This window comes from Cucurbita pepo, chromosome LG01 (genome assembly GCF_002806865.2).
Source record: "Cucurbita pepo subsp. pepo cultivar mu-cu-16 chromosome LG01, ASM280686v2, whole genome shotgun sequence".
NCBI classification, from domain to species: Eukaryota; Viridiplantae; Streptophyta; class Magnoliopsida; order Cucurbitales; family Cucurbitaceae; genus Cucurbita; species Cucurbita pepo.
In genome coordinates, this window is record NC_036638.1 from 18,522,702 (window position 1) to 18,546,738 (window position 24,037).

A 24,037-nucleotide genomic window follows, 5' to 3' on the forward strand; every position below is an offset into this window, starting at 1 on the left:
GGGGGGGGAGATTTCTCCATCCATAGTCCTCTACGAAACGAACATCCCATCTCCCATAACAAAAAAAACATCATGGATTTAGAGAAGGGAGGAAAAACCAAAAGAACTAGCCTTATGGTTTATTTTTCTTTAGGGTTTAAATAATAGTACCCTCTCTTGCTTATTTGAGCTTATATTTCTCTCTTGATAATCATGCGTATTCAATCACTCATAAGCTATTTAATATCACTAGCTAGTCGTTCTGTAATATTATTATGACACAGGTAGGAGACTGCCCTTAACTAGGGTCTAGAGTCATAGCTTGGCCGTCAAAGCATTTAGTTCAAATTCTCATTCCATATTTGTTACACTAAAAGAGAAGGAAAAAAAAAACGTGTTTAGTATTTTTCCACGAAATTAAGAGCGTTTATCTTCTTCCACGAAAACCTCTCTCTAGGGATGCGAGATGAAAGATAATTTACTTTGTTTGAGATCAATATCTACTTCCTTCGTTAGTTAGTCTTAAATAGGAAAAGATTGTTCTTTTTGTAGGAAGGCCTTGAAGAATGTGAAAGATCTTAAGCTTGCTGTTAGGTGGGAAGTAATAATTTTGCCCTCCTGATTAAGTGGGCGTGGTGCCCCTTGTGGCAATATGATGATTAGTATGAGCGAGTATGGTTGCCAAGTTACCCTTCATTCTCCTTTAAATATAAAATTCCTTAAGAGTAACACTCTCAATTGGACACTTGAGCAAAGATTTGGGTTTCAGTCGTGCATTTTGTGCAAGAGTTGGAAGGCTTGGTTAGATCTTAAAAATTTGAGGTAGATTTCTTGAAATGCTGGGTATTGGTTTGCCTCCAAATGGAGGTTGCTAGGATATTATGGCGAAGCAGCTTATATATCTTTCCTCCCTTCTGTAATGGCTGTCAGAATAATAGCTACCAAATTTCTTACTACAGTAACAATAGAATCGGTAGAGAGAGGTCTAAGGGAGAAGTTTAAAATGTGGCTTACTTCAGTGCCTCATTTCCTGTAATAATCCACTGTTTTTCTTTACTATCATGGCTCCACAAACACTTGAGTTATCCAAAGATGGAGATAATGAGCTGCTCCGACTTACTTCAGGGATGAGTTTGCTTCAAAGTCTTTTTGTAGTCATCCGCCGTTTGGTTACTAAGTGTGAGATCCCACATTGGTTGGGAGGAGAACGGAGCACTCTTTATAAGGGTGTAGAAACCTCTCCCTAGTATATGCATTTTAAAAACTTTGAGGGGAAGCCCGAAAGGGAAAACTCAAAGAAGACAATATGGGCTAGCGGTGGGCTTGGGCTTGGGCTGTTACATTAAGAGTCATTTTATGTTATTCCTGTTGCTTCCGTTTCTCGACTCTGTTTCGACCCTTTTTTTCTTTGGCTTCTAAATGACATTCCTCTTGTTTGGATGTTTATTCATCTTAAATATGGCTATTGTAACGCCAAAAAAGTACTCAACTATTTCTGTCCTTGGATTGTTGGGAGATCTGCAAATTCATTGCTTGTTTGCTATTTGCTACTACTCGCTGTTTTAAACCGCTACATAAATGAACAATGATCATATGTTGTTAATCTTTAATGTTTATGGTCATAACGACTGCGCATTAGATGATGTTTGTTGTCAAAACATCCATTGTGGAATGTACATGTATTACACTGAGCTTTGCTTTGGCATGTTGAACAATCTTCTGAAATACCTGTTCTGTTGTTACTTCACTTGGTTAGCCTAGTTTACATAAAACGAAATGATTAAACCCGGTCTCAGTGCACGGTGGCAGGGTCCTGTGAAGCGAAAATTATTCAACATGACCGTCACAACTTAGGAAAGCAAGCACGGTTTTACTTTTTGATACCTGTAAATGGTGTTGAAGTGTGGAAAGAAGCCGCGAAACTCAACCCCAACGCGAGTTCCTTACAATTATATAGGTTCCAGTGAGTATGTGTGTGTGTGTTTCTGTATAGTTCTTAGTTCGTAGCTTACAAGTTGAAGAAATGTACATGTTTTTTTCCTTTTTAGTTGGTTTGAAATGTAAATGGGAGGGGGAGAGAGTGTTTGATGAATCTGTGGAGTGATGGAGGAGGGCAAAGGATAAGAGCAGTGTGAAGAAATAAATCAGTGGCTTTTGGTCTCTGTATATCAAAATTTTAATTTTTAGTTTGATTCACATTTATGGGCTTTTTCAATATTTTGGAGAGAAGTATAGTCTTCTAAATATTTATAAATAAAAATAAAAAATGAAAATATTATTATAAATGGGCTTTGCAAAAGCCCATTACTAAAGATTCAAGCTGTCCCTTGTGCAATTTTTTCATATTGAGTACAAAAGACGATGCTCGTGTACTTACCGTCCAGATTCATCGCTAGCAGATATTGTCCTCGTCCTCTTTGGGCTTTTCCTTTTGGGCTTCCCCTCAAGGCTTTAAAATGCGTTTGTTAAGAGAAGGTTTCCATACCCTTATAAAAGGGTTTTGTTAAGAGAAGGTTTCCATACCCTTATAAAAGGGTGTTTTGTTCTCCTCCCTAACCGATTGGGACATCACAATCCACCCTCCTTCGAGGCCCGGCGTCCTCGCTGGCACTCTTTTCTTTCTCCAATCGACGTGGGACTCAAATCCACCCCCTTTGGGGCCAGCGTTCATGTCTACCCCCTTTAGGGAACAGCCTCCTCGCTGGCACATAGTCCAGTGTCTGGCTCTGATACCATTTGTAACGGCTCAAATCCACCGGTAGCAAATATTGTCCTCTTTGGGCTTTTCCTTTCAAGCTTCCCTTCAAGACTTTAAATTCAAGACTTTAAAACGCGTCTACTAAGAGAAGGTTTTCATACCCTTATAAATGACGTTTTGTTCTCCTCCCCAACTAATATGGGACATCACAATCAGTTCTTTTATACAACTTTTTCATGTTGAGTATACAAAACGATTAGGACAAACATAAATGACAGATGACGACAAATCGTTTTTATAGATACAAAGTGTAGCATCTTATGTTCATATTCGATCAATGGCGAGAAACCCGAAAAAATGATAGCGTAGAAGAAAGAACTTGNAAAAAAAAAAAAAAAAAAAAAAAAAAAAAAAAAACTTGAAGTTTCCCTATCCATCAAATAGTGGTTGAAAATTGGAGTCCTAGAGAATCTCCCATACAATCAAATTCAAACACAATTTTTAAATTTTTTCAAAAACATTCATAACAGCCCCAAGCCCGCTACTAGCAGATATTGTCTATTTTGACCTATTACGATCGCCGTCAACCTCATGATTTCAAAATGCGTTTGTTAAGGATATGTTTTCACACCCGTATAAGGAATACCTAGTTCTCCTCTACAACCGATGTGGGTCTCACAATAAACTGACGCCTTACACCCAACTCAACCACCTTCACTTTTTGTTATCAAAGCCAAAAATCGGGCAGTGTGCCCATCCCAAGAAGATTTTGTCATGGGTAAGCGTCGGTTTTGTCAAAACGTCCCGTTAAAAGAACAACATTTTTAACAATAGCTCGAACGACGATTAGTTATTAGAATAATGTAGAATTATGATATAGGATAGGTATCTATTTTTCTTCCTTTTGCTCATTGAGTTGCATATAAATGGTACTATGGAAGTACCACAGAATCTTTTCTTTTTTTTTTTTTTTTTTTTTCAAAAAGAAAGAAAAAAAAGATAATAATAAAGCGATCAAACAATGATTGAAACCAACATGATGGAAGGCATTGGATCACTCGTAAATTTATTCTTGTTAACTTTCATACTTCATCCCTTCTTTTGACTGCTCTTTCCACACTCACCTACCCATTCCTCTTTCTCTCTCCTCGTCGGATTCACCTTTATAACTTACTCGTTTTAGCTCTGCCCACATTCATTAATCTCGGTATAACTCAACTCGTTAACACATATTCGATGAGTTGAACTAAAAAATGTTCGGTTCAAAATAAGAGTGTTCATATGACCCGATAATCCGACCAACTCAAAAATAGAGTTACAAGTCAATTCAGTGATGTGTTGTGACTCGTAAATGTTTGATATTTGACCAACCCAAAAGTAGGGTTACAAGTCAATTCAACCCTACTTTTAATGTTTGTAACCGATATTAGTGATGCGCAGTGACTCGTAAATGTTTGATATTTGACCAACCCAAAAATAGGGCTACAAGTCAATTCAGTGATGTGTTGTGACTCGTAAATGTTTGATATTTGACCAACCCAAAAATAGGGTTACAAGTCAAGTCAACCCTTTTTAATGTTTGTAACTGATATCAGTGACGTGTTGTGAGTTGTGACTCGTAAATGTTTGATATTAGACCAACCCAAAAATAGGGTTACAACTCAACTCAACCCTACTTTTAATGTTTGTAACGGATATGAGTGATGTGTTGTAACTCGTAAATGTTTGATATTAGACCAACCCAAAAGCACGGTTGCAACTCAACTCATCCCTACTTTTAATATTTGTAACAGATATTAATGATATGTTGTGACTTGTAAATGTTTGATATTTGAATTTTATGAAATTTTAGTTATTATGGTAACATGTATTATGGATAAATATAATTTTTAAAATTATTTAATAAAATTTTGACGACTCGACCAAACCCAATTTGAAAATAGAAGGTTGGGTTGGGTTGGGTTGGGTTGAGTTGCAAACTCTATTCAGGTAGCTCGGGTCATCAATCTAACGGACAAATGTTTAAATAATAACAATTTGACGACCCGACCCAACTGAACCTAACCCAATTCGAAAACAGAAGGTTGGGTTGAGTTGGGTTAGGTTGCGAACTCGATTCAGGTAACTCGGGTCACCAACCCAACCCAACCAACTCATGTATACCCTTAATTCATAATTAGTCAATACGTCGATATCTCCACCGATCTATGGATTCGATATTATCGATTACGATTGATTTTAATATTTTGTTTTGTTAATTATTTAGTGATTATTGAAGAGATTGGTGGGAGATCCAAGAAATCCCTTACTTTCATGCAAAGTTCACATTACATATAAAAGCAAAAAAGAGAGTTCATAAAAAACGCTGCTCAATTTTGCTTTACTTTCTTCTCCTAAACAATGCAAAAGCTCACCCTCTCTTCAAACTTTGTCTCTCCCATTCCGACGTATTTGTTACGATACGACTATCTCGTAATAATCCTCGATATTAAAATGTTTGTACGTTCTTAGATAACTATTAAACCATCGACAACCTTAATTTCCCCAAAACCCGTCATAGTTTGTCTTAAGATGGAGTGTTCAGTGATACCCGAAATGGGTTCTCTCTCGAATCCAACTCTAAAACCCTAAAGAAACGATTTAATAATCTCTCTCTCTCGGAGTATTGAATGATTCTCGAAATGGGTCTTATCCGAAATTCTTAATTCTTCCTTCCTCTCTCTCGAATCTACCACGAAACCCTAAAAACCCATTTAACGATACTGTTATAACGTAACTCGTAGCTCTTTCGATACAGTTAATATCTAAACTCGAGAAATTGTATATTTGTAATAACATACCACCGAACACAAATTGGATACTCTTTCATGCATCTAACCATGCAAAACTAGAACCGAGCCGAGTTTATCGAGACCGAGAATGGTAGAGAAAGGTAGAAAAAGCAAAAGCCTTTGGAAATAATTTGCATTTTGAATGCTTTTAAGGAGTCCCTCAAAAGAATAGAAACACAGACATATCTCTTTCCTTTTCCTTTTCCTTTTGTAAACTCTGTCATCATCGTTTTGAAGATTGTTTAATTTTTTTATGATCCAAAGGATCCGATCGATCTATCCCATCATTTCTCGAAAAGAATCCTTTGCTCCTCGGGATCTATGCCCACCCATCGATCCCGACCCATCATTCCATTTGGCGTTAATTTCTTTCATTTTTTTCGATTTGAAAAGGAATTAGAGTGTAATCATATCGATTCATACAAATATGGAAGAAAAAGCACTTTACTGATTCAAACACGATACTCGAGAGGTAGAGATAGAGAAAGAGGAAAAAAAACGAAGATTTCCGTGAAAAAAAATAGATCAGATTCTTCCTGTAATGATTCAATCTATGTTCTTTCAAGTTTACGACGATTTGAGTTCATTTGTTTTTAAGAACGGAGGTTATTTTCATTGAAATCTTTTACTTTGCAAAACTTGGCTAGATTTTAAAAACGTTCGTGTGAGATCTCATATTGGTTTGAGAGGGAAACGAAACATTTCTTATAAAGGTGTGGAAACCGCTCCCTAGTATTCACATTTTGAAAATGTTAAACTGATGGCGATACGTAACGAGTAAAAGGGGACAATGTTTGCTAGCGATGAGCTTGAACTATTACAACTCGTATTAGAGCCAAACACCGGGTGGTGTACCAACGAAGACGTTGGACCACAAGGAGGTGGATTGTGAGATCCCATATCGGTTGGAGAGAGAAACGAAACATTCCTTATAAGGATGTGGAAACTTGTCTCTAGCATATGCATTTTAAAACTGTGAGGCTGATGACAATACGTAATGGGCAAAAGCGGACAATGTTTGCTACCCGTGAAACTGAACTGTTACAACTAGTATCAAAGTCAAACACCAGGCGGTGTACCAACGAGGACGTTGGGCCACAACGGGGTGGATTGTGAGATCCCACATCGTTTGGAGAGAGAAACGTAACATTCCTTATAAGGACATGGAAACTTATCTTTAGCAGACACGTTTTAAAACCGTGAGGCTGACGACAATACGTAATGAGCCAAGGACAACATTCATCGTAATATGACTAAAATATAAGGACTTAATCGTTATCGAATAAAATATATAAGGACTAAATCGTTATAAACTAAAGTTTAAGGACTTGTTCGTTATTTTTGAATATTTTTTATTCTTTCACCAAACCCTCCAAGACAAGACCAAGGTGGACAAACACCCTAACATTTTTAACTTTTAATAAGGAACAAGACCATAATGCAATTATGGTATAGGACATGGTCCCATTTCCTTGGGTTTGGTGTCTAAAATGTTGACCTATGTTTTCCACCCAATGTTTTAGATAATGTTTTGTCTCATCAATTTAAAACCTCTCGGTTAACCTAAAATTAGAAATTCGGGTTCGTTTAACCCTTACCTCGTAACGAAAAAGGTAAATAAACCTAAAGCGTTGCAAAAGACTAGAACGAGAAACAAAAACAGAACGTACGGTAGAGATAAACTCAATCGAAAAATCTCTATTTGTAAAACCCGATAAGCTTGAACAGTAAACCGACAAGATTCATATGCAGTCAACGAGATTAGTTTTTGAATTTACGATTGCTAAAAGTAGATGTAACATCTCGAGAGTAAAAAAAAGTCTTGAATTTAAATGATCCATGTGAAAGAATTTAGAAAAGTTACGGTGGGTGAAATACAGACTTGGCTTTCACTATGAGTCAAAACCCTACCAAATGTACAGTCAAGTTGGTCCTTATATGTACATTTAAATACGACATTATTATATTTAATACAAGCTATTTTTGATGTGACATGTAATTATATAATCTTTGACTAAAGTATAATTTCATACATTTTTCATGTGTTTTTTTTTTATATATATATAATTAAGCCATTAATTAACCAAAATTTGGATTATGAATAAATAAATATTAAAAATTATTCTTTTAAGAAAACATTTTAAAATAAAAAATAAATAAATAAAAAAAGCTAGAGAGAGAGAGAGGTTTTGTGGCCTTTATTCTCTCTAATGGGAACAAAGCTCGAGGTTCTGTCTTTATTTGATAATTTTGAAAACTTTTTTTTTCTTTTAAATTAATATATAAAAATATAAAAAATATAAAAATAAATAAATAAATGAGCCATTACACAAGGTTTTGAATAAGTGCTTTTAGTTGGGTTTCTTGTAAGCAGAGGAAGGCATATAATAATATAATTAATATAATTAATTGAAAAATAAATAAATTATTAATTTAAAGTTAGATAATAAACTATATACTAGCCTAAGTCCCTCTATTATTGTTACTATAGGCTTTAATTTTTTTTTTTTTTATTACTTTTAATCCTCCACTAATCAAATAGACTCATGCAAAGATGTAATCATGAATTTTCCATATCGATTAGTATAATCCTGATATGTTCCCGACCTTGTTTAGTTAACAGGGTCGGAGACTTAGGTGGGGTCGTGTAATGACCCTGATCTGTTCTCGACCTTGTTTAGTTAATAGGGTCGGAGACTTAGGTGGAGTCGTGTAATGACCCAGGCTCACCGCTAGCAGATATTGTCTTCTTTGGGCTTTCCCTCAAGGCTTTAAAACGCATCTACTAGGGAAGGTTTCCACACCCTTATAAGGGGTGTTTTGTTCTCCTCCCCAACCAACGTGGGACATCACAATGCTCCCCCATTCGGGGCCCAGCGTCTGCTAGGAAAGGTCTCTACACCCTTATAAAATGTGTTTTGTTCTCCTCCCCAACCAATGTGAGACATCACAATCCACCCCCTTCAGGGCCCAACGTCTACTAGGAAAGGTCTCCACACCCTTATAAAGGGTGTTTTGTTCTCCTCCCAACTAATGTGAGACATCACAATCCACTCCTTTCAGGGCCCAGCGTCTGTTAGGAAAGATCTCCACACCCTTATAAAGAGTGTTTTGTTCTCCTCTCCAATCAATGTGCGACATCACATGTCAAGGACAAAGTTGGGGACGGGGTTGAAGTTAGGGAATATAATCTTGATCTTCGGCCCCGTTTAGCTAACAGGGAGAAATCTCTCCACGTTGGGTCTTACAGGTCAGTAGTTAGTTGATATAATGAAGAAACGTCACGAGAATCAAAATAAATCAACTAATACGTATTAGCTTAACCCTAATTTAACCCGAAACAAAACCCGGGATTAAGGGTAAAAAAGGGATTAATTATTTGCTTTTATGATTGTAAAGGAGGAATATCTTTGGATGCTTCTTAATTCTTTTAAAGTATTTTGTGTACTTTGGGATCCCTAATCATCCGCGCTACTCCTTTTCAAACTTGAGAGAGATTTCAAAATTGAAACTAAATAAAGACAAACTTTATTTATTTATTTTAATTATTTTTATATATTTTATTTTCTTTTTTAAAAAAATTAAAAAAAAAAAAAAGTTTGGTCAATAATAGCTTTTTTTACGTGTCACTTTCAATATTTTATACCCTCATTTTTTCTTTTTTAATTATATCTAACTTTATGGGTGTAATTATAAATAATGACAAATATGTTTTTTTTTTTTTACTTTTATTATTTATTATTATCTCTATTCATATTTTTTAAAATCAATCATTACAAAATGATAATAATCATTTAATTTTTTTAAATTAAACTTATAAATACTAAATATAATAAATTAATTTTATATCTTTTTATATCTATATATATATATATCTCGTGGGATCTTTGCGAGGTCCCGAGTTAAATGAACCGCTCGTCTATGATAAAAAAAAAAAAAATTACATGATGTAAAAAAAAAAAAAAAAAAGAACTTTATTATTTAAAATTTACATTTGTAAAAATGAAATTTACCTCTTTTCTCCCAACTTGATTTACCCTCTCTCTCTCTATGTGTATTATTTGTCTTGTTCCATTTAACTTTCATAAGAATTGGAATGTGATAAAAGCTTGTTAGAAAGTTGATTTTATGAACAGATTTTATGATCATATAAGCTTTGAATTCTTCTTCAAATAACAGTTGAGAAAAGGATCGTTCGAAGAAAAGTTACGAAAAAAAGAATGGATGGGAAAACCGTGTGCTGTTCGAAACCTAACTCGACAATATATTGTAAATATCTCTGTGTTATATGACCCGAAAACATGAACATTTTGAATCCGTCCTCTCACTGACTATACGGGCTAGATCGTTGCCTACCATAGTAATACCGAGACAAGCTTTTGGTTGGTAAGAATAAGTCCCCCTTTCTTTTTGCTTTTCCCGAGAAGAAATTTGTCTATAGGTTGGGCACTCTTATTTGTACCCTATGCTCGAATTTTGTACCGAGATTGAAAATGGGTATTGATCTGGTTTCGACGACCAGCTAAATAATTACTCTCGTATATCCGATAAGCTGTATAAAACAAAACTCGATTATACCGAACAAACCACGAGGAAAAATATGCATTAATTTATACATTTACATTCCTAGAAAATCCCAAAAAAAAAGAGTGTCACCCACACACTATTGAAGAAATTAAGAAGCTAATTATGAAAATAAAATTTTCCCATCCACACATTCCATGATTGATCTAATTCTATCTCCATTCCCTTCTTGAATTGCTATGTTCAAATCCAATGAAACAAATCTCCTCCGTTCTTCGTGTTCTTCGTGTTCTTCGTGTTCTTGTTTAACGCTTTGTCTTTGAGCATTGATGATGATGATGGCATCTTTTAATGAACAAATTTCCTCATTTGAAAGCTTCACTCTTCCCCTTTCAATGGCTTCCTTCAAACCCTTTGAAGAACAATAATCAATTTCTTCAATATCTTCCATGAAGAACACTCTATGAGGATTTTCATTGATTTCCTCTCCAAATCTTTGCAAATAATTGCAACCCAATTCATTTCTTCCTCTCTTTTTGATGTTTTTTTGTTCATAATGTTCATCAATTTCTTGTTTGTAGCTGCTCAAACCAATGGAAATGAACTTTGTTTGTGACCCAAACATGATCTTAGCCAATTCTCTTGCTGTTCTTTCCTTGGCTTGCCTTTGTTCTTCATTTCCCATGAACAAAAGGCTACAACTTTCTTGCTTCTTTGACCTTCTCAATGATCTACAATGGAGAATTATGGATGAAAGTTCATTAGCTTTGTCTTTCGAGCAATTTGGAATCGTTTTCATAAGCGAATTCGTAAGAAGTTTCGAGCGTCGTTCTTCTTCTTCTTCCTCTTCCTCTTCTATTAGAACTTCGCTCGAAGAAGCAGAATTCGGACTTGAATTAGGGTTCGAGAGAAGCTCGGGATTCGAAACGACAACGTTTCGGTTCGCCTCGTCCGAACCCCAGAATTGATACTCTTTCGGAGACGGTTTCGGGCTAATAAACGAGTGGCAGATCAAATCAGGAGAAAAATTGAAGGATTTCTCAAGAAAGTTGATTCCTTTATGATTATTCCACTCCTCATATTGATCATCCTGTTTTAAAAAAATTAAATTAATCCAAAAAGGTAAAAACTTTAATAATTTTGAAATAATTTTGAAGAGAGAGACAAAAACAAACCTGTTGAGTGGCAATTACAGCAGTCTTTTTTGCCTCATCTTTGTACTGTTCACGACATAAAGTGAAACCCTTGACAGAATTGGTCTGAAAGTTACATTCTTTGCTGAAATATTACCAAAAAAAAACACAAAAAACGGTAAGAATTCAGCTAAAACACAGTAAAAAACACCAAATGAGACACAGNTTTTTTTTTTTTTTTTTTTTTTTTTTTTTTTTTTTTACCTTTCAAATTTGAGGCTGAGACTCAAACTTCCAACAGGAACTGTAAGAGGCTGAAGTGACCAAAGAGACTCCAAAGAAGGATTCCCAGCTTTACATCTCATGTAAATCTGAAAAGTTGCAATACCCAAAACCCTAAATTTACCATAGCTTTCACCATTATTACCATGCAGTAATAATCTTTGAATCTCCATGATTATCTTCTCCACCGGGCTGTAAAAACTTGTTTTTTCTTCATAATTTGACCAAAACTCTGAAACCCATTTGAGATCTCCCAAATAAAAAATTACCCTTTTACCTAAACAGCTTTTTACTATGCATTTTAACTCCAAAAGCTTTTGTTCTATCTCTTCCTTTGAAAGGTTTCTTAAGGAGAATAGTGGAAGGCTTAAGAACTCAAAGAATTTCAATTCATTTGGGACTTCTCCTTTCTCAAATCTCTCCATTATTCCTCTAATTATGCCTTCAATTGAGCTCAAATTTTCACCTACTATCACTGTGTTGGTGCTTTTTCTTTGTGTTCTTGAGAGTTCTTCCAAGATTTGTGTGAGTTCTTCATTTGGGATAGTGTTTGAAAGCAATGGTTTTGTGAAATGGGTATGAGAAATGGGTTTGGTGGGTAGCAAATTGTTCAATTTTTTCTCGTAAAAGTAGTGTTTTTCATGGTTGTAATCCTGAAATGAGCAAAAAAGATTGGTTTTTTAGTGTTTGTAAGAGAGAAAAACCAATAAAAATGATGTATAATTGGGTTATAATGAATGAAAAACGACTAACCTCTAAGGAAACCGCTTTTTCGACCATGTTTTTGACTTGAGTACTCGAGAAACCCGCTTCTCTCATCACTCTACTAACACTTGGGTCATCCAAGATCGAGATAACAAGCTGCTCCAACTCAATCTTCAAAGCTAGAATCGGTTGTTGTTGTTGTTGTTGTTGGTTTTCGATCGAGCCACGACGTTGGTGTGCCTGAGCTCGTTTGAAGGCGGCAACCAAGGCATTGGAAAGGCAAGGATTGGGATATTGAGGGCCAAAAAGTGGGTTTGGTGTCGACGTAGGAAGACGGTTAAGAGCGACGTTGAAACAAAGCTCGAGAGCTTTGCATTGGAGAGGGTGAGAATGGCAATGAAGACAAGCTCTACGAAGGACACCGGAGGACGATGCGAGCATTGCGGTAGCTACATGGAGCGGAGTGACGTGAGAGTGGCCTCGTCGACGTGCTAGCCCGACCGCTTGCTTCACCGTCGTCTCGGCCTCGATGCTAAGGGCTTGAAGTTGTATGGTGCAAATTCCAGCTCTCATCTTTCAGTTGTTGGTGTAAAGTTGAAGGAAGTGTAAGAGAGTTGTTGAGTATATAAGGAAGAGAATGTTTGTGCTTTTCTTGTGGGCGAGGGAAATTAAAGAAAAAGTAGAAGGATTAAACTTTTGTTAAGAATAAGATTAATAAAATAAATTAAAATAAATTAAAATAATTTAAAATAATAAATGAGAAAAAAAAAAAAGAAAAAGGGAAAGAGTGCTAATAATAAAGGGCTTAAAGTGAAAAGATAGTAGGACTATCTGTCCATTTTTATTTTTTATTTTTTATTTTTATTATATTTTTTAAAAATTTAAAATTTATAAAAAGAAAAAGAGAAAGAAAAAGAAAAAGATTTACATTGGCAATCCATATGGAATGGAAACAAAACATTCTCTTCTCACTCTTTCATCCATCTCATAAAGTTGTCTTTATTCTTTAAGGNTTTTTTTTTTTTTTTTTTTTTTTTTTTTTTTTTTTTTTTTTTCAAATTTGGTGGCTTTGATTTTGACAACTATCTTTCTTACAAATCGAGATTATTGTTTATTGTTTACAAAAATAAAGATTTGTCGGGTTTTTTCTCTTTTTCAATATCATATTTGATCAGGTAGGGTATTGTGAGGTCCCACATCGGTTTGAGAGGGAAATGAAGCATCATAAGGGTGTGAAAACTTGTTCCTAACAGACATGTTTAAAATTTTTGAGGGAAAGCTCGAGAGAGAAAGCAGAAAGTAGACAATATCTGTCGAGCTTGTGCTATTACAAATGGATAACATTGGGTTTGAGTTGTTATAAATGGTATTAGAGTCAAACAAGGAGCGGTGTGCCTGTGAAAACACTGGACCCCACAGGGTGGATTGTTAGATCTCATATTAGTTGAACAGGAGAACAAAGCATTTTTTATAAAAATGTGAAAACCTATAGACTCCAAAGGGACAAAAAGACCCTATGAAGCTTCACTGTTTCTGGGATTGGCTTTGGGCTTTTCGTGCACAGCTTAGTTTGAGGGCGAAGAAGGCCCCCTTCTGGAGGGCCGGAGCCATCAATGAGATACCACTCTGGAAGAGCTAGAATTCTAACCTTGTGTCAGAACCTACAGGTCAAGGGACAGTGTTGGGTAGACAGTTTCTATGGGGCGTAGGCCTCCCAAAAGGTAACAGAGGCGTGCAAAGGCAGAAGGGAGCTTGACTGCAANCAGCTTAGTTTGAGGGCGAAGAAGGCCCCCTTCTGGAGGGCCGGAGCCATCAATGAGATACCACTCTGGAAGAGCTAGAATTCTAACCTTGTGTCAGAACCTACGGGCCAAGGGACAGTGTTGGGTAGACAGTTTCTATGGGGCGTAGGCCTCCCAAAAGGTAACAGAGGCGTGCAAAGGCAGAAGGGAGCTTGACTGCAAGACCCACCCATCGAGCTCACACAACGGTACCGAGTGGAAAGGCCGTCGCTCACGAATAAAAATTACTCTAGGGATAAAAGACTGATCTTCCAAGAGCTGACATCGACGGGACCTTGATGTCGGCTCTTCGCCACTTGGGGCTGTAGTATGTTCCAAGGATCCCATGTCAGTCGGTAATATTATTGTTTTATTCAGTCGGTTGATTTGTCATGTCAAATCAATTAATATACATCAATATTTAAATAATATTTTTAATAAATTGAAAATTTTTAATTAAAAATAAAAATTTTAGTGATTACTAAAATTTATTTATTTATTGTTGTTGAGGATGCATTTGGAAACAAAGTAGAGGCGTACGTAACATTAACAATTTCTGCGGCCCACCACTCGGCCCAAATAGTCCATGGCTGCATATATGGGCCCAGTCTACATTTGGGTCAACCTTTTGGGCTTAGGCCCACTACCGATCCCTTTTTATTTGGGCTTCTTATTATTTCAATTATTTCCATACTAATATTAATTTATAATTTATTATAAGAAAATTATTTTTACAAAATTATATTATTTCAATTGCATCTAATTTTATTTAATCTAAATTATTTAATAAGTGGAAGAAAATTAATTATAAATATTTACAAGGTCAGGAATGGATAGAATAATTTTGCATCAACTAATAATAAAGTTGAATTTCGAAACGTAATGAAATTAATATTCACAGAAAAATGGCCAAAATTCTTCTTACGTAATGGATGGTGGAGAATTCTGGATGATCAGTTCATCGGAAAAAATGGAAGTGGAATCCGTAAAACCACCGTCGCCGCCATGATCAACCAACAAATCAACGAAAGCACCAAAAATGTAACGATGATTCTTGATCTGATTCACTCTCAAGTACCAATTCAACAACGCTTCTAAGCACTCCCAATCCCTAATTCCAAGACTCTCCACCATTTCCTCCATCGATCTTCGAAAATCCAGGTACGGATCTTCTGATTCCATTGCTACAACCACGCTTCCTTCGAATCGAATCGAATCGCACTTTCCTTCTTCTGCTGATTTCTTTATAATGCAATTCGTTTCGCCAGGTTCGAAGATTAGCCTCTCTGATTTCGCGCCTCGGACCACGACCTCGAAATCGTCGTCGAAATCAGTCGAAAACCTAGCGGATTCGAACAGCGATGATTTCGCGAACCAAGAATCAGGCGTTTCGATTCGATCGGAGAGAAGATTGTCGAAGAAGACTGAGTTGACTGTCTTGAAGATTTCTTCATCGCCTGCTCTGAATGAAGGAGTTTTGGAGCTTCCGCATATCGGCCATTGCCATGGCCTGTCCGACGATTCTCTGTTCTTGAAGAAAGAAGGAAGCAGCTTCATCTTCAAAAACCTTGCTCTGGTAATCTCAAAAACCTTGCTCTGCAACTCGCTTGATTTTGTGCATCTCTTTGTCTCTGATCTCTATATAATATGCATATGGATATGTACATGAATTGCACAGAAGATAATGATTGGGGAATAAAGGAATTGATGAAAAAAAAATGTTATGGCGATTGGATTAAAAGATTCTTATGTCTCAAATCACACCCTCCCGCATAAGTTCCTTTCAATCATGTTCTAAGTATTATAAGGTCTCTTGTTCCCCACCAACCAAGTTCTATGGCATACAAAATTGAGATCCCTTTGTTGTTGCACATGCTAAGTTGACTCTCTTTTAATGGTTACCTAAATGTGATTATTAAGCCTAATTCATGCATTTTTAAAACTTGACCAAGAATTTAAAACTAAATAATGTGTACAAATCCAATTAGAATAGAGAAGTTTAAGTACATGAATGATGCACAACCAAAATATTGGTACAATTCAAGATAATGATTCAATTGTTCTTATTAGTTGGGTTGAAATGATTTTGGGTCCCACATGTTCATGTTCGTGTTGCATGATCATGTTGTGTGTATACTTGTTTAACTTTATTAGATGAGTTTTTTTTTCCAAATATTGTGACGAGTGACTTTTGCCTGATGATGAGTATTGTATTTTTCTTTTTAATATTTTCATTGGAATCTTAACTAAAATATTTGAGTTCTCTTTAGAAAAAATAATATTTCTTTCTCATGGATTTGAAAATGCACGTATTTGTCTGTTTCTTCACTTAATTCATCTTTTATACTCTTATTTGTTACTACCTTTAATCAAAGCAAGGTTTTAGGGTATAATTTTTCTATCACTTATATAAAACTTTGTATATGCAAAATAAGACCCGACCTCTAAAACGATCACTGCAAGTTCCGACATTTTCACACACCTTATAAAGTGAGCAATATGTTACTTGGGGCATCATTTGACTCATTTCCATCAAATTGCTAAAATTTTTAGAGTTGATAGGTACTAGTCATTCTCAAATTCTCAATTCATCTAGTGTGAGGTTTAGAATACATAAGAGAATTTTTCGTAGATCCATCATATTGAGGTCTAATAGTGCTCATAATCAGATCTTCAAATTGTTGGATGGACAACAAAGCAATTGATTACATAATCTCTCTTTGACCGCTTTCATCGACATAAGACTTCTTTTTTTTTTTTTTCAATTCAGTCATTCTTTCTTCGCAAGTACCTACATCAGCCATCATGACAAAAGGATATGACATATCATTTGCTTGTTTAGACGATGAAAAAGATCTGTAGAATAAGGAATTTTCATCGATTACACTTTTGGACTTTCTATCACTCGAGTCAATATATCGTGTGCAATCACATAAAGATTGCTCTACTTTGAGTTATTGAGTTTCTTTGGAACGATGAAAAGTAGACAATCCCGTATAAGAGTCGCATGAAACCCATGCAATAGCCTCATTATCATCACTTCTCACTAGATTTTAGATGAGAGTAAGAGATGAAAGGTAGATAGAGCAAATCCCATTCAACTTACCAAACTATTCGTGCAATTGAACTTGAATTTGCATTGATATTGATTTGATGTATGTAGTGAAGTTCAACTCTATCCTATAGTCCTTTGATTCCTTCTCTCACGAACTTTAGTTTTCAAAGCCTTTAGTCTATAGAATGGTTTAATTTCAATCTTCAAAACCCTTTGGTTTTAGTCTTAAAACACGTTTAACTGCCTTTGTTTTAATCTCCAAAAAGGAAAATAAATGAAGATTGATTAAGTTACCCTCCCCGCCCCTGCAAAAACGTACCCATTATCGATGAATTTACCATATATGTACACCTTGAAAGGAAAATAAATGAAGAAAATCAGAGCTCCAAAATCTAGAGTTGCTATACTGTGTTGAACTTCTGAAAATCCCTAAAAACAAGCATTATTTAGTTCAAGAAAGAAGCAAATATGGTAAAAAAAAAAAAAAAAAAGAAAGATCAAGACAAGGTAGCCTGAATGAACTCACCAAGTCTATTGCTGAATTCTTTGTTCTGAATACAGTTCTGGTTAATGAGCTCCAATGGCGATTTGTGAACACGAGAAAGAGAATTCGCTGTTCCCCGCCTTAACAAAAAATGGAATGCACGGAAAAGCCTTCAACAGAGTAAATGCACAAAAAAAGAATGAACTCTGTGATTTGCCCAAAGAAAGAAAAATTTTTACTCTTTAACATCAGAATCACAGTTAATATGTGAATTGGCCTTCTCAAAAGAAAGGAAAGAAAACCAAACTACTGAGCAAAAAGATATAAATAAACCATATCTTTTATCAAATTCTGACTCCCCAAGTATTAAGATGGTTTAGGACACTAAGAAAAAAGGCAGAGGGTGCATCAGTTGAAGAGCATACTGGAGCATTTGAACACAAGCCACCATGTAAACTTCGTCCTCGAACTAGTTCTTTCTTGATCTCTTCACCTGATTTCGACGAAAAATGTCGAGCAAGCCATAGTTTTTGCATTTAGGGCATCTGGGATCTGCCTCTGTCACCATCACATAAAGGAGGCAACAAGTACATCCCATCACAATCAAAGACGAGCTTTCATCTCGAAGATTATTCTCCAAGCTTACATTTGACTCAACCTCAGCAGATACGCATGAGTCTTGAGATCTTGGGGACGACGATTTCGATTCATTAGATGATTTACCCCTTAAGTAGACCCCTGGAGGTGATAGTTTGAGATCCAAATATGCATCATTTTCATTAGGAGCCGTTCCTATATCCGCCGCAAGTTTCCTTTTAGTTTCCTTCTTTTGGAATTTTTTCCAGAACCACCAAACAAGAAATAGGAAATATATTAGAATTCACCAAAACATGCCTTGATTATGTGTTCATCTTTCCTTAATGGACTAAAGGATTCATTTGGGGAAAGGAAAGAGATCATAATCTTCCTGGTAAGGGAAAAACAACAAGATCAAAACAAGACTACCAAAATCATTTTAGGGAAAAAAAAATCGAACAGAGTATGATATCTACAAGTTGGAGAAAAATTATACCTTGCTAGGAACTTCTGATTGCTTCATAGGTAGATTAGAATAACTAGACGAGGTTGCGATTTGTCGAAGTCCTGATTAGTTGATCGACGACGCTCAAGGACAACTCCTCAGAACTATAAACATGGCTCTCTAGGTTGCCACCACCACTCCTCAGATATCTAGTGGTTTTCTGAGGATTTGAAGCAAATGCTGTGAGTAATGGTTTCTACAAATTTCCTCAGTTTATATAAAAACAGAAGAAATAATAGTAAAGTTAATGCATGGATGCAAATCGGTACAGGTATACATAGATGCTCAACTGGAAATCTGTAAGCGCAGATTGTTTCATAAAAACAAATAAAACCAAGCGAACGGCAAGGAAATCACACGGTTAAGCTGTATTTAGGCAAGTGCTAAACCTACACAATTATAACATGTCGACCTGCGTGGATAATCACGTCGATTTAGCAACCGGTACAAGGTTAGAAAGTAAAGTGATACGAGAAATTTCTAAAATGCAAAAGTTGGAAGATCTGATACTGAAATTAAAGACTCTGAGTTGTACTAGCAGATGGAAGTTAGCCTCTTTAAGAGCATTCCAAAATAGACGAATTTGATTACCAAGAAAAGAAGCTATCATTTAAGTTCTTCTTGAAGGCGAGATGCTAAAATACAAAGAGTTAAAACAATAAATTAAATTCTATTGGAAATTGTGTAAACTATAAAGCTTAAATATTCAATAGTAAAAGCAATAGCATAGAAACAATCCGCGGAACATTCCTTATAAGGGTGTGGAAACCTCTCCTTAATAGACGTATTTTAAAACTGTGAAGTTGACGACAATACATAACGGGCTAAAGTGGATAATATCTGTTAGTGGTATGCTTGGGTTGTTACAAATGGTATTAGAGCTAGACATCGGGTAATATGCCAGCAAGGACGCTGGGACTCCACCAAAAGGGGTGGATTGTGAGATCGCACATCGGTTAGAGAAGAGAACGAAACATTCCTTATAAGGGAGGGTAAACCTCTCTCTAATAGACACGTTTTAAAATCGCGAAGTTAACAGTGATAAAGACAATATCTAGAGTAATGTGCTTGGGCGGTTACAAATGGTATTAGAGCCAGACAGCAGGCGATGTGCCAGCGAGGTCGTAGGCCCCCAAGAGAGTTGGATTGTGAGATCCAACATCGTTTGAAGAGTGGAATGCAACATTCCTTATAAGGACATGAAAACCTCTCCCTAACAGACGCGTTTTAAAATCGTAAAACTGATAGCAATACGTAGCGGGCTAAAAATATCTTCTAAGTGCACAAGAAGAATTCCTTCTATGCATAGGAGTGAAGGGCATTAAAAGAAGTAAAGCTCCATTAGTATCTTCAACTCTGCCAAAAATATGATTCATCAGTGATCAATTACAGTATATTAGTTAAGATATTCAAGGTATAAGAAGCCATTTCAAGGAAAATGTTTAAACATATGCTGTAATTTAGTTCTTCAAAGAAATTCACCATTTAAATCATATACAAAAAGGAAGAGATTCCTTTGGTGCAAATATAGGAGCCAATCTGGTGCCATTATTGCTTGGTACAAAAACAATGAACATATCTGTCTTCTAGTGGAAAATGCTTGCTTACTTAACCTCTTGAAGAACAAAACAATAGAGATAAGATTGGTACCAAGAACAGAAGTTCTTCATCTAGGTTTTTCCTTGTTCAGCTTCACAATAACAGAGAGAAAACCTTAGAAATAATAACTTGATTAGGATAAGGTCATAATCCCTATCAATTTGTATACTTCAAAAAAGAAAGAACAGAAGTAAAATGGCGATAACAAAGCATCGAAAACTTGGCAATAAGAATAAGAACATCAACAACCATGGCCACTATAGTAACGAAATAGTAACGAAGACCTCTGTAACGGCTCAAGCCCACCGCTAGCAGATATTGTCTTCTTTGGACTTTCCCTCTAGGTTTTTTAAAACGTGCTTGCTAGGGAGAAGTTTCCACACTCTTATAAAATGTGTTTTGTTCTCTTCCCCAACCGACGTGGGATCTCACAACCTCCATACGTTTCAATCATATTTCCTGAATACTATCTATCATGATTGCTTTTAGTATTACCCATTAAGCATGTGAGGTCCCACATCTGTTGGAGAGGGGAACGAAGCATACCTTATAAGTATGTGCAAACCTCTCCCTAACAAACGTGTTTTAAAACTGTGAAGCTAACGGTGATACGTAACGAGCCTAAATGAACAATATCTACTAGCAGTGGCCTTGAGCTGTTACAAGGCACCTACAACAGCCTATTTTGCTTAAGAACGAATTTGGAAACAACTAACTTCGATACTCAAGGATTCTACAACTTGAAGCTTCTTGAATCTTATCAATGATATCATTAAGGTTAACGAAAGAAGCGCACTGAATTCGAGAAGGACGAAAGTAACGTGGTAGATACAAACAAGATATGTTATTTTCAGTTGCTTACGGAGATTAGTATAAATGGACTCAATATATTACAAAATCTTCTCACATATCTTCATAAAAGAAAGATATCGACTGTAAGCGAAAGGTAAAATTTTCATACAGAATTTTACTGTCAAAATCAAATGAATGATCCTATCACTTAAGTTGCATTTTATCTTTCTTTGCTTTTCCTTTTTCTTCTCTGATTCTTGTGATACATTTATGTTTTTAGATCTCACATCCAGAAAGTTTAATGTTTCATGTTGATCCAGAAAATATTACATGATCAAAGATTCAAAGCACCCACCTGTTAGCATTCCCCATGAGCTACAATCCAAGGTCAAATTATACCAGATGTTCATATGAGAGCTCTCAAGGGGGTGTACCTTCTCGATCGCCGATTAACCAGTAGAATGCTGGCCATAGCACCATGGCCCTCCTCTCCTGCCGACTTGACTGCCGGCGAGAAGCCATAAATGCCGACGGCCCAAAGTTCCATGGTAATAAGTAAATTTGCAGGAATTGAAAGTTCCTTTTCTTCCCTTTCTTCACTTCCATTTTCATTGTCTTGTACCATTACTGAAAATCATTTGATAATTGAGATGGAAGAAAATGAAATATTGTGAATAAAACCCCACCCATTTCGTCGATGACCCCAAATTGGGATTCTGAAATTTCTGATTTTACTAATTTAAATGTGCCTCCTTTTTTTCCTTTATTGCCAAATTTCCTTATTGTTATTATTATTATTATTATTATTTTTAAAAATCACTACTTTCACAATGTTTTGTAACTAGGAGTCGAGAACAAAGATTTGGTCACTTGAGATGTTGATTAAGCTAATATGGATCTTGATCTTTTAATGAAATTAGATTTGGCATAAAATCAAGTATATTAAAAAAAGGTCCAATTTTTAGTGATTTTTAGGAATAATTGTTCTTCATTGATGTGATAGCACACCAATGGAGCACAATGATAGCACAAAATTCAAAGGCTTATTATTGATTCAATAATTTAATTTGAAAACATTACACACAAAAATTCATTAGAACTCGATTTTAATAAACTTTATAACTTCCAATTGACCAAGTTGTTCACTGAAAAGTAGAGATATAAAGAACAGAAGGAATAATCAAAAGTAAAAGGTTTAGAAATTGTGGTTAAATACTTGAAGAAATCAGTAGAAACCCACAAATAGATTGAAAAAAACAAAACAAAAGATACATTAAGAAAGTTTAAATACAAATTAAAAAACCTACCGCTCAAAACAAAATCGCTATCAAAGTATCAAAGTGCATAAGAGTGAAATTGCAGCTGTGAAGAATGACTAATAGCAAAATGTTAACTTCAGAAATATTCAATACTTAAAACAAAAGTATCATCATCCATGTCCAGAATGATTTGAACATCCACTCAAAGTCAAAACTAAAAAGACAAGTACCAAATTTAAGGACAAATCTGAAGAGAACTAGCAACAAGAATGTCCATGGCCTTAAGATATTGAATAACAAAAAACTTCTAATTCCCAAAAGCAGTGGCGTAACCTCAATTACCTTAGTATCTCCTCGGGCCACCTGCACCCCTACCGAAAGCTTGGAGTGGAGCCATAGCCTGTGGCTCGACCTCAACGAGTCCAGGAATGTCTGACATGCCAAAAGCAGCAAGCATATCAAGTGTCTCCTTGTCAACCTTAATTTCATCAATCTTAATAGCTGATTCGTCTGGAACAAAATCCATACGACGTTCACGCTCTTCTTCTTGCAGCTTCAATGAGATGCCCCTGACTGGACCCTTCTGAATTCTCTTCATCAAGTGGGTTGAGAAACCAGCAATCTTGTTTCGGAGCCTCTTCGATGGGATGATCGCAACCTCTTCCAAGATCTTCTTGTTAGTGTGGAAATCCAGTGTCATTTTAGAGTAGTATCTCTCAATCACCTGGCGTGAAGATTTCTTCACAGTCTTGGTACGAACACGACCCATCTTCTACCGAACTTTACCTGGGAAAAACAACGAGAATCAGCAGCCTAACCTAGATTGCACAAGTTTTTCAACCAGAAAAAGATCTGACAGTGTCAAACAAAATCCTAAACATACATCCTAATGGTCTTAAGCAAGATCAAGAATCAATTCACTCAGTTCAAAACCCTTTAAATCTAGGTGGTATTTTTTCCACACACAAGAACTACAAATGGACCTTGATTTCCTTTTAATTTTTCCAACCCTGCTCTGCGCTTGGAAGAAAAACTTAAGAACAACATTGATAAATGAAAACAGAAAATGCATAAACATCTTGTGACATGCATTTTTTGAAAAATGTACATCCAACATCAGGTAGCAACAAGCTTCTTAAAAACCATTGATCATCACAAAGAACATATAACCTCAAACATCTCCAAATCAAAAAGGGGTCATGATTCACAGAATAGCAACCAAAGTAAAAAAAACGCCCGCAACATAACAATGGCGATAGATGCTTCTCTTTCTNAAAAAAAAAAAAAAAAAAAAAAAAAAAAAAAAAAAAAAAAAACTCGATAACTAAGAATGAATCTACGGTCAATTAAATTTTCAGAAACAGAAGAACTAAGAATGAATCCAACAAACTCGATAACTGAAAAACTCAACGCGAACAGAACATGCAATTATATACAAAGGCACATCAAGAAGAGAATTAGAAAATCCAGTTCGAAGAACAGACCTGGAAGGAGAGGACGAACGAGTACCAGAGAGAGAGCGAAGTTGTGGTGCCGCCGCGACTTGAGAGAAAACCTAATGCGAGAGAGGGAGAGATATAAGAGACGGGCTACTTTAGGGTTTCTTGCCTCTGGAGTATGATTTCGTGTATTTTTTTTATCTTATCCATTCAGATTCTGCCACGTCACGTGATTGAACTCGGATTTGAATCTAACGGTTCACGATTTGTTTGTTTTTTTCCCTCTTTCTTTATTAACGATTTACATTTATTTAGGAAAGGAAAAAATAATATAATAAATATATAAGGAAAAATAAATAAATTTTTAGGGACCAAACGGTTATTAAACTTAATTT

At 35.8% G+C, this 24,037-nt stretch overlaps 5 protein-coding genes and 1 long non-coding RNA gene across 14 annotated transcripts in view; 2 read left to right on the forward strand and 4 right to left on the reverse strand.

Moving 5' to 3' along the window:
- LOC111787593 overlaps nucleotides 1-2,179 on the forward strand; it is a 5,989-nt gene extending 3,810 nt beyond the window's left edge. Inside the window, exon 2 of one of the 3 annotated variants that reach the window (XM_023667625.1) lies at nucleotides 1,736-2,179. The gene's annotated coding sequence lies outside the window, so the exon portion shown is untranslated. The remainder of the gene's footprint in view (nucleotides 1-1,735) is intronic. The other 2 variants (XM_023667611.1, XM_023667618.1) reach the window with 2 other exon arrangements.
- A 7,901-nt stretch (nucleotides 2,180-10,080) lies between these two features.
- Nucleotides 10,081-12,740, reverse strand: LOC111787616 (protein SMAX1-LIKE 3-like). The gene is made up of 4 exons (XM_023667635.1): nucleotides 12,201-12,740; nucleotides 11,430-12,100; nucleotides 11,208-11,310; nucleotides 10,081-11,122 (listed from the first exon to the last, which is right to left on the reverse strand). The coding sequence occupies exons 1-4, from the start codon at nucleotides 12,723-12,725 to the stop codon at nucleotides 10,196-10,198; spliced, it is 2,226 nt and encodes a 741-aa protein (XP_023523403.1). The 5' UTR covers nucleotides 12,726-12,740; the 3' UTR covers nucleotides 10,081-10,195.
- Nucleotides 12,741-14,766: 2,026 nt separating this feature from the next.
- On the reverse strand, nucleotides 14,767-15,509 carry LOC111787626 (transcription repressor OFP13-like). Its single transcript, XM_023667647.1, has one exon. The coding sequence runs from the start codon at nucleotides 15,488-15,490 to the stop codon at nucleotides 14,855-14,857; it is 636 nt and encodes a 211-aa protein (XP_023523415.1). The 5' UTR covers nucleotides 15,491-15,509; the 3' UTR covers nucleotides 14,767-14,854.
- A 993-nt stretch (nucleotides 15,510-16,502) lies between these two features.
- LOC111787635 lies at nucleotides 16,503-19,137 on the reverse strand. Of its 7 annotated transcripts, none has more exons than XR_002814021.1 (3): nucleotides 18,545-18,816; nucleotides 17,515-18,298; nucleotides 16,503-16,724 (listed from the first exon to the last, which is right to left on the reverse strand). XR_002814021.1 is itself a non-coding variant. In XM_023667664.1 (2 exons), exons 1-2 carry the CDS (start codon nucleotides 18,569-18,571, stop codon nucleotides 17,942-17,944), a joined length of 381 nt encoding a protein of 126 aa, XP_023523432.1. In that variant the 5' UTR covers nucleotides 18,572-18,816; the 3' UTR covers nucleotides 16,682-17,941. The 7 variants fall into 7 exon arrangements, 2 of the variants coding, with proteins under 2 accessions (XP_023523432.1, XP_023523425.1); XR_002814020.1 differs by having other exon boundaries at nucleotides 16,503-17,407; XR_002814019.1 differs by having other exon boundaries at nucleotides 16,503-17,417.
- Nucleotides 19,138-21,043: 1,906 nt separating this feature from the next.
- LOC111787668 lies at nucleotides 21,044-21,682 on the forward strand. The gene is made up of 2 exons (XR_002814025.1): nucleotides 21,044-21,098; nucleotides 21,265-21,682. It is a non-coding gene; the product is annotated as an uncharacterized LOC111787668 (long non-coding RNA).
- Nucleotides 21,683-22,313: 631 nt separating this feature from the next.
- On the reverse strand, nucleotides 22,314-23,814 carry LOC111787675 (40S ribosomal protein S17-4). The gene is made up of 2 exons (XM_023667695.1): nucleotides 23,688-23,814; nucleotides 22,314-22,989 (listed from the first exon to the last, which is right to left on the reverse strand). The coding sequence occupies exon 2, from the start codon at nucleotides 22,970-22,972 to the stop codon at nucleotides 22,547-22,549; it is 426 nt and encodes a 141-aa protein (XP_023523463.1). The 5' UTR covers nucleotides 22,973-22,989; nucleotides 23,688-23,814; the 3' UTR covers nucleotides 22,314-22,546.
- Between the last annotated feature and the right edge of the window lie 223 nt (nucleotides 23,815-24,037).

Bases quoted from the DNA above. Each gene is read 5' to 3' on its own strand.
- LOC111787675 (XM_023667695.1), bottom strand. From the start codon at position 22,972: ATGGGTCGTGTTCGTACCAAGACTGTGAAGAAATCTTCACGCCAGGTG.
- LOC111787635 (XM_023667657.1), bottom strand. From the start codon at position 18,571: ATGAAGCAATCAGAAGTTCCTAGCAAG. The intron at 18,299-18,544 runs GTATAATTTTTC...AAATTCCAAAAG, and splicing joins AATCAGAAGTTCCTAGCAAG to AAGGAAACTAAAAGGAAACT.
- LOC111787616 (XM_023667635.1), bottom strand. From the start codon at position 12,725: ATGAGAGCTGGAATTTGCACCATACAACTTCAAGCCCTTAGCATCGAG. The intron at 12,101-12,200 runs GTTAGTCGTTTT...TGCTCATTTCAG, and splicing joins AAAAAGCGGTTTCCTTAGAG to GATTACAACCATGAAAAACA. The intron at 11,311-11,429 runs GTAAAAAAAAAA...GTAATATTTCAG, and splicing joins CTCAGCCTCAAATTTGAAAG to CAAAGAATGTAACTTTCAGA.
- LOC111787626 (XM_023667647.1), bottom strand. From the start codon at position 15,490: ATGAAGCTGCTTCCTTCTTTCTTCAAGAACAGAGAATCGTCGGACAGG.